The following is an 8,813-nucleotide window of genomic DNA, read 5'->3' as shown; positions in this document are numbered from 1 at the left end:
GCCTGCCCTCATCTCTCGGGACTTATGTCAAAAATGTTTCAGTCTTCAGGTAATTTGCTACAGTCTGGGATCCTTTCACTATTTACTTCAAAGAACCACAAAAATGGGCCAAAGAACAAGAAATGAAAGGCAGGGGGAAAAAAATAATATTCTGTTGTGGGTAGTGAAAGATCGACATTCTTGAGTATTGGCATTGATCTGAGCGAGGAGTCCTCCTCCCGCAGGGATGCTGGATGAGTCTGCAGAGGTCTTTAAATATTTCTGATAAAAAAGCAGCCAGCACATGCACTGGGCCTCATGAACACAGCAAAGTTAAACAAATTGACTCAACTCCAAAAGAATGCACAGTCACTCCTACACAAATAGACAGAGTAGCAGATGGTAAACCAGGCCCTCGAGTTCAAGGTTGGATATAAAAGCATCATTTTATAGCTGAATACATTTCTATAATTTTGTTGTTCCATTTTAACAAAAAAAAACAGAGGCTATGGAGAAGCAGTAATGCTGATAAGTTTTTTAAATAAAATAAAGTGGAAAAGGAAGCAATATTGTTTATTTTAAATAATCTATATTCAATTTACTCAGCAACAGCTAACCTAATAATCAGTAAAGTTACTGAAGGATGAAGTTATTTCCACTTTAGTTAGATCAGTGGTTATAATTAATTGGATCGACCAAACCCTATAAGTTCAAGTCTGTTTTTTTGTTGTTTTTGACAAGAATTCATTTTTACCCAACAGTCTAGATAGAAAAAAAAACGATAAAATAATACATACATTAAGTGTTGCTATGATTTTAAAAAACACATGTCTTTCGTTGTCATTTGAAATAAAAAAAAAGTCACATTCTTAAAATAGTTTGTTTAATTACCCAACTTATTTACATAAGTTATACATTTTTTGTAAAAATACAAAAATATAGGAACATAATCTGTTATTTATGTTTTTGTTATTACCTCTAACATTGTTAAAAGTCCATAACCTGATCGAGGTAAGTTTTTCTCTATAGCACATTTCAATAGCAAGTCTTACTGAAGTATTTAAAGGTATAGAGAATGATATTTTATTTCCTGGTGGACCATCTCCATAAATGGTCGTAATAATTGTCAATCATTCTGGTGATATGTTTACGTAAGGCCGTCCTACGTGCTCGTCCCCTTAGCTATCTTTTTCTGCACATGCGCCCTTTCAGGCGTATATCTGTGGTGAGCTACGGTTTCAGACAGTCATTGAAGCTCACCTTTCTCACCGCGGTTCTTTGAAAATGGCCGAGATTTGTATGAGAAAAAGTGTCTACTTAATGTATGAGAAGATAAGAAATGCCTCAAGAGGCAGATATATCCCAGAATGCTTTGTATGGAGACCTGTCCTCGCAAAGCACCATGGGATTTGGTGTCACAGCTCTGTTGCCATAGGCTGCCGCTACCCAACAGTGGTGACTAATAAAAAAAGTTGGCGCAGGCACAGCGTACTGTAGGCGTTACATGACCAACATAGCAAAGAGCAGTGATCACCTGTCTGAATGGTCAGTTAAATTAGTTTGCAATTAAGTCCACTATAAAGACCCCACTGTATGTAAGCTTGTATGAGCTATGAGAAAAGCACATTTTAAACAGGGCATGCACGAGGAGAAATGGGTTTAAGCACGCTCTTGCACACACTTTTTATTTTTAAGTGGAGAGGGCGGGTGTTTTAAAAAATCCTCCACAATACCTTTAAAGTCTAATCACTGAGACACAGGAGCCATTGGAAGGACTTTAAAACTGGGCTGATGTTCTCCGCTTTCGTAGATCCAGTGAGGACGCAGGCGGCAGCATTCTGGATCGATGCATCAATTCTACTAAAGATGAACAAAGGAGGAATTCGTTTTTCATTGTCCTCCTGAGACATCAGGCCTTTTATTCCGGAGTCGTTCTTCAAGTGACAGAAGGACGACTTTGTTCCTGTCTTTATGAGCCTCAGAAGGTCCAGGTCTGAGTTCATCGCTACACCAAGATTTACCCCGCGGCTCACACCGACTCCGGTCTTACCGTTGCTGTGCGGTGGGTGTGGCGCCGCAGTGATTCCAAGTCATTAAAAAGACGTAAACCTCTCTCACCGGCTGCTGAGCTGTCCGGCTGCGGTTACCGAGACACTCCGGCGCTGCAGAAAATTCCGCAAGAAAGCTATCCTTGCGGCGTGCCGGAGCCCTCCGCAACAAGCTCTCGCAAATATCCTTTTTTGGGCCGTGTTATCGCGGGAAGTTACGTGAACTCAAGTGAGCTTCTGTTCTTGCGAGTTAAATCTCCGGACCTGTTGCCAGAGCCGCAGAGCCGCACCGCACCATAGTCAAAAGGGCGGTGTGAGAGGGGGTGTGCGGGAGTTGCTGTCTCCGTCGGCTCGGTAACCGCACCGGAGCCAGTGTGAGCAAGGGGTTACAGCCTAGCCGCTGCTTTCTAGCTGGATTACTTTTAATTGCTCTTCATTTGATCCGAAAGTATTACTTCAGTTTTGCTTTGATTCAGCTGAAGACATTTTTGTCTCATTCTTGTGTCGATTTCTTCTCTGCCGTCATCATAGTGATGGTAACTTATGCTGTTGTTTATTAAGATCTGAGTTAGGGAGAACATGTAGATAACAGATAGGAAGAGTCCTAAGGCGGACCCTTGCTGAACGCCACATGTGATTTCTCTGGTCTCTGATATAAAGTTGCCTACTGCTGGCACAAAAAACAACCCCCATTCGTCAAAAAGGATTTAACCCAGTGTTGGACCAGGAAAGGCCAACCCAGTTTTCCAGGCTCTTGAAAAAATTTGAGCGACCAACAGTGTTGAAAGCTGCACTAAGATCCAATCATACCAGCACCGTAGTTCTTCTACAGTCTGCATTTATGCCAATGTCACTGAAAACCTTGATACGGCGGGCTCTGTACTGAACTGCACTGAAGCATGACTGGAAGACATCAGAGTAACTAATCATTGTTAAAATGGTGTTTAAATGTTGAAACATAGTTTTTTTTTTATTTTTTTTTTATATATAATGTTACTGATGAAGGGGAGGTTTAAGATAGGCCTGCAATTTTGATCAGGATGTAGCCTTGCCCTATACTAATTAACTGATAGTGGCTGAACAGTAATATGAGCAAATATTTAAGCAACATAAACCCAATGCCTCTATCCAAATATTCCCAGTGTGATGGCAGCCTTTTAAATATACAGCCTCTGCCTGCATTTTTAGTTGTTTTTTATGACCTGTGTGAAAAATCACAGCTTAATAATTGAAAATGAAAAGCCCCTGCAAGCTGCAAACTGACCAGGCCAACTGTTTAAACCAAAGCAAGCCAATTATAGCGTGTTTTGTTGCAACACTTGCACTGAAAAATATTGAACAGTACCATGTAACTAGCTGATACTGGCCTTCAGATGTCTAAATAAACCATTTATATCCACAGATATCAGTAGCAGCTTAATTTGATTTTAAGATAAAGATAGAGGATATAAATCAGATATTAGAGGATTTTTCAAATTTTTGAGACTTCTGATTACAAATAAAACACAGGGGGTTTGACAATAGCTAGGTTTTAGCTTTATGCCTACAGACCACACATTATTTAGAGGGAACTGGTATGGTGAGCCCAAATAGAAATCAATTACACTGAGGTGAGCAACACAAAACAGATGCCCCTGGAAAGATCCCAGTTCAAATAAATCCAGCTATAGAAGGCATGCATGCTGTTTACTGCATATACTGTCAAGGTCTGCAAGTGCATACATGTGAGATGGACGTTGCTGACACCAGCTTTGTCTCCACATTCAGATTTTTTTGAAATGCACCAACATGCAGGAATTCAAAGACTCTCAGTAGGCCATGACGTGACGTCCCGTGACATCTTCACAGCCCAACACCTTTAAATCAGGAATGCACGCAAGCAAACGAAGAAGAAAAAAAGGAGAAGAAGCAGTGATTAAAGAGGGTAACAGGATCAGGTCTATTCAGCTTGCTCTGAGAAAATGCCAGGGAATTTTTCAGCCACTGTCAGGTCACTCCGAGTCGTGATTTCTTTCCCTATTAATTATGTGCCACGCCGCAGAAAACTTCCTCTGCTCTGTGAACAACCTTCTCTGCTTTCATGAGTCGGTGCAGACTGATCAAAACAGGCAGCAGAGAGTCAGTGTCGAAAAGCAAACTCCCTTTTTTTACATGCCAGACCTCTCATTTCTCTGACAAAGAACAATGGTCACCTCTTACCTAATGGCACTGGCACAGTGAAAGCTCCTCCAGTCAAAAGGGGGAGCAGAGAGGGCAGGAAAAACAGCTAACAATTATCCAAAGACATGTTTAATCATGTGGTAAATTCTGTTTTCTCAAGCCAAATCTTTTGATGCTGAAAATATTTAGAGCTTGTAGTAGAGATTTAATTTGGAGATACGGCCTGAGCTGAGCACTGAGAGAAGAAGAGAGCGAGGAATGATAAACAGGCATGTTGGACTCATCACTGATGGAGAAGCTCAGTGACATCCCCTGTTATGACCCCCATCCCTTTTTAGCTGAGATTCCCAACACTGCTGTAGAGCACAGTGGTGTGTCAATGCTGCCCTCTGATGGTCAGAGATGGGAATGCAGATCATCTCTAACAGATTTCCAAAAATTTGAAAAATATCTGAGGTGTCAAAAGTATTCATTTTATTAGTTTATTACTCCAATATAGGTATAAATCCTTCTGTTTAAAAACACTTTTGTAGAAGTTAGGGTTTTTACAGGTAAAAGTGTAAAAGCATAATTTTTTAACTACTTAAAGAATAATAGTAAAAGTAATATAGTGAAAAATCTTAGGACATATTATCTTAACCTTTTACTGGTCAATGCACTACCTTGTTAAATGAACATTTTTTCTACAATTCTGGATGATAACTTCCTTTTAATTTATTTTCCTGATTTTATAACTTATGGAAACAGTGTTAAATTTAGCTTTGCATCGTGTTGAAAAATTATTTTTTTGGTATGTGGTGAACAACAAATTGGTGTAGTGCCGAGTTCAATCGCAAAGAAACTCATTGTCTGGATGAAACTTATTACTTTGATGGTTTTTATTTTTACTAAATACCAACAGGTGATAACAAAAATGAGCTTACAGTAGATGAAAAAACGAATTAGATTATGTTTAAACTGTTATGAAGAGAAAGTAGAGATAATTGCAAAAAAAATGTAAAGAATAAAACTAAAAAATTGCAAAAAAAATGTAAAGAATAAAACTAAAAAATAGTCTAAAAAATAATTACTCCAGTAAAGCCAACATTTCCACTTATGTAAGGTAAAGAAGTATTTGTTTGTCGACACCTCTGTAAAATATTAGGCAGTTTCAGGAACTGACTGCTGCAAATTGACCCTCCAGAAGTCCTTTAATCAGGTTTAACGTGAAAAAAACTTTAAAAAGAGCATTTTAATTGTTGATCTGATTAATCTGAATTAAACGTCTTTGATTTTGGTTGAAAACTAAGTTTTCCTAATGTCAAAGATAAAGATATCTTTTCAGATCCTATCACAGAGAAAAATTCCCTCAACTAAATACTAAGACTTCTAAGTCTTTCTCATCTTTGACTAATATTATCGCTGCTTTGTTCTGCCAGCAGAAACTGTAATTAATAATAAATGAAAACAGAGTAATACTCAATAACTGCTTTATACTAAAAGTTGAAGGGTTTTTGGATGGACACACTCTTTACATTACAGTTTTTGAAAATTGTTCAGGCATAAAAACATTGATCTAAAATCAGCAAAATATGTATTTGAAACCATAGCCTGAATATTACATTCAGGTCTGATTATATGTTCTTTCTTTCTTTCTTTCTTTCTTTCTTTCTTTCTTTCTTTCTTTCTTTCTTTCTTTCTTTCTTTCTTTCTTTCTTTCTCTCTCTCTCTCTCATTGTCCACAATGTTATATATATATATACATACAACAGACATCTTGGTAGAGGACCCGAGCTTTGAGGAAAACATGTGTGCTGTGTTTTTTACCGTAACATATCCCTCCATGTTGCATTCGACAGCCATAGACAGGCATGAATGTCAGCTGGAGCTCTCTGCATGGAGAATCCCTGCATGTTTCATGAGACTAAGCATGCATGGTGTTTCTGTTAAGTCTTAAAAGGAGCTACTGCCTCCTTAAAGCCCACTTCACCAGGTGAGAATTTGCTTTAATGCAACAGTGCTATGAATCTATGCAGCCTACACATCAATTGTGAATCATTTAAATAGATAAATGTAAAAACAGAGACTTGATTAGCTTTAGATACATAATGTGTTTATTTACAATACTGAATAAAGATATAGACCGTTTTATTCATTTACACAGTGTACAGTCATGGAAGTCCTCTCTGCAGTTGCAGTGAACTCCCTCTGGGGGGTTCTGCTGTGGCTGGGTCAGGTGTCCATCCTCTCATCCCATCCAGGGCCTCCAGATGGTTGACAGGGATTCTGCTGGTGACACCTCTCTGTGTGGGAGGTGCAGCGGGGGTATCAATGAAGTTAACGGGGGGACGTGGAGACCAAGAGGGCTGGTGTGAGGAAGTGTGGGTGAGATACTCAGGAAGGAGGTGTTAGAGGACGGAGGTGACAGGCTGGGGGGGAAGCTGAGGGGACAGGCGAAGGACGGGAAAGGAGGAGAAGCAGTAAATGTGGAGAAAGAGGGGGAGAACCAGGGGGAGGGAGGTGGGGAGAGGTAGTCATGGTGTGGCGTGGAGCAGGACAGGGGCTGGAAGGAGGGATGGGAAGGAAAATGCAGCCAGGGAGACTCTTCTCTGCTGTCGGATGGACAACCCGCCTCCAGGGACGCAGCTTCAGGCTCCTTGGTGACGCTGTGGATGGAGTTCAGTCTCTTTTCCAAGCTCTCTGAGTGGTGCTTAAGTCTCTCAGTGAGGCTTGTTCTCTGTGTGGGTGGGATCCTGTGCATGTAGTTGTTGAGCTGGACCATACACTGCTGGTAACCTGCACTCTCACTGCTGAGCAGAGGAGCCACTCTGGACTCCATGGATCCAAATTTCCCAAAAGCTGCAGGACTCCTCCGGCCTGCACACGGGAAATACACACATAGTACCAACAAAAAGAAGATGTCATTTAAACTTCAGCCTTAAAAAGGAATTTGTAATAAAGATATTTAATTATGACTGACCGTTGTTTAAGTCTTTCCCATCGGTCCACTTCTTAAGATACTCCACAGCCAAGTCCAGAATCTCTGCTTTCTCTATTTTGGGATTCTGGAGTCGCTGGTTTCCATAAACAAGTCAAATAAAAGGGGCAAAAACACAAATCATCATTGACCTAAAGACTTGTGAACAATACTGTAAGAACAGAGATGTGACAGCTTTGACTTGACTCACGGGATCGGACGTAGTACGCAACAGTAAACTTCTCAGCTCAGCAAGACTTTGATTTATCCGATCCCTTCTCATCTTCTCCACAACTGGCTTCAAAATCTAAAAACAGGTAAATTGAAGTTTTCGGAGCTTTATAAACAGTCACCTGTAGTTTGTTAGAGTACCTGCTGCTCTAATTAGCTACAGAGCTTATTTTAAATGTTGCAACACTATTGCTGGATCCAAAACCCTTTTTTTTTGTTTTCCTAGAAGGTCAGGTAGGTCAGATGGTCCTTTGAACAAACCTGCAAGAGGACTTCAAGTTGGCCGCCCAAGAGCTGGCTTACAAGTGATAGAGCATCACAATGATCAAACAATGCTAATAAAATGAGTCAGACACATACAAATGAAGGTTATTGGAAACAGGAATGCCGACTGATAACAATTAAAAGCAAAACAAAGTCTCCTACCCTTTTTCTACTCCTCCCATCTTCAGGAGTTCGGCTTTGTTTCTTCGTCATGATGTCCAAACGTCTCTGCAGAAGTTGAAAAACTCTCTGGGATGGCAGTGGGTGCTTATAAGTAGACCCTGACGGCTGCTTCTGATTGGCCGCTGGGTGTGAGTGAGGGGAGGCGGGAGAGCAGGGGTGTTATAAGGCCTGCATACAGAGTATGTGAGACCTGTTGTACTTTCCCACAGTTTGTTACATTACTGCTGTAGATATTACTGTATTCTATTAGGATTTTATGTAAACATCTCAAGCTCTCCTAAAGTCTATATTGTGAAACTTTTGCTTTCATTTCTTTCTTTCTTCCTACCTTAATTTCTTAGCCATGACTCTGTTCACAAAAAATACAAAATAGAAATAAAAACATATCTTTTAAAACTGTGATCACCCCTAGCTAATGCAGTTTGCCTGTCTCTGCCGAAAAGTAAATTTTAACATCATGAGGCTGCCACCACCGTGTTTCTTCATGTCCAAGGTGTGTTAAGGGTGGCCTGTCACACATGACGTTTTGGATGTAAAGTTTAGTTTGGTTCTCATTTGATGAGTTCTTACATAACCTAATGGGTAGCTTTCCTACTTATTTTCTTACATTGCTGTCTCCACTCCTTTATAAACACTAGAATTCTTTTGGAGCTGTGGAATCTCTGCAGCTCCTCCAGCGTAACATAGGACAGCTTCACTCGCCTTGTCTGCTGCATCAGTTTTGTGGATTAATATTCATGTCACACTATAAAAACAACTTGAACAGAGCTCTGACTAATGTTCGTTGCTGATAATATTGCTTTACAACCTCATTGTACTTCTCCACATAATTTTTCCTGACCTGTTTTTTGCACACAAAGACCTGACCTGATCTCCCTGATGCTGCTTGCTCACTGATGTCTTATAAAAGTCTTCTGAGGCCTTTCCAGAAAAGGTCCATATACCCTCAGGAAGGATACACAGATGGAATAAAAGTTCATACTTACAAAAAG

The 8,813-nt window shown here is 40.1% G+C and overlaps 1 protein-coding gene across 1 annotated transcript; it reads right to left on the bottom strand.

The window, feature by feature from the left end:
• Positions 1-6,351: 6,351 nt before the first annotated feature.
• Positions 6,352-7,854, bottom strand: LOC107082385 (transcription factor HES-7-like). The gene is made up of 4 exons (XM_015371050.1): positions 7,801-7,854; positions 7,355-7,450; positions 7,147-7,240; positions 6,352-7,043 (listed from the first exon to the last, which is right to left on the bottom strand). The coding sequence occupies exons 1-4, from the start codon at positions 7,849-7,851 to the stop codon at positions 6,415-6,417; spliced, it is 870 nt and encodes a 289-aa protein (XP_015226536.1). The 5' UTR covers positions 7,852-7,854; the 3' UTR covers positions 6,352-6,414.
• Between the last annotated feature and the right edge of the window lie 959 nt (positions 7,855-8,813).

Source organism: Cyprinodon variegatus, unplaced genomic scaffold (genome assembly GCF_000732505.1).
Source record: "Cyprinodon variegatus isolate N-32 unplaced genomic scaffold, C_variegatus-1.0 Scaffold52, whole genome shotgun sequence".
Lineage (NCBI taxonomy): Eukaryota > Metazoa > Chordata > Actinopteri > Cyprinodontiformes > Cyprinodontidae > Cyprinodon > Cyprinodon variegatus.
The sequence above is the reverse complement of the archived record's forward strand: the minus strand, read 5'-3'. Positions and strand labels throughout refer to the sequence as shown.

Coding starts and splice junctions, on each gene's coding strand:
- LOC107082385 (XM_015371050.1), bottom strand. CDS start 7,851: ATGACGAAGAAACAAAGCCGAACTCCTGAAGATGGGAGGAGTAGAAAA. Junction 7,451..7,800: donor ATGGGAGGAGTAGAAAAAGG/GTAGGAGACTTT, acceptor ACCTGTTTTTAG/ATTTTGAAGCCAGTTGTGGA. Junction 7,241..7,354: donor TGCGTACTACGTCCGATCCC/GTGAGTCAAGTC, acceptor TATGGAAACCAG/CGACTCCAGAATCCCAAAAT.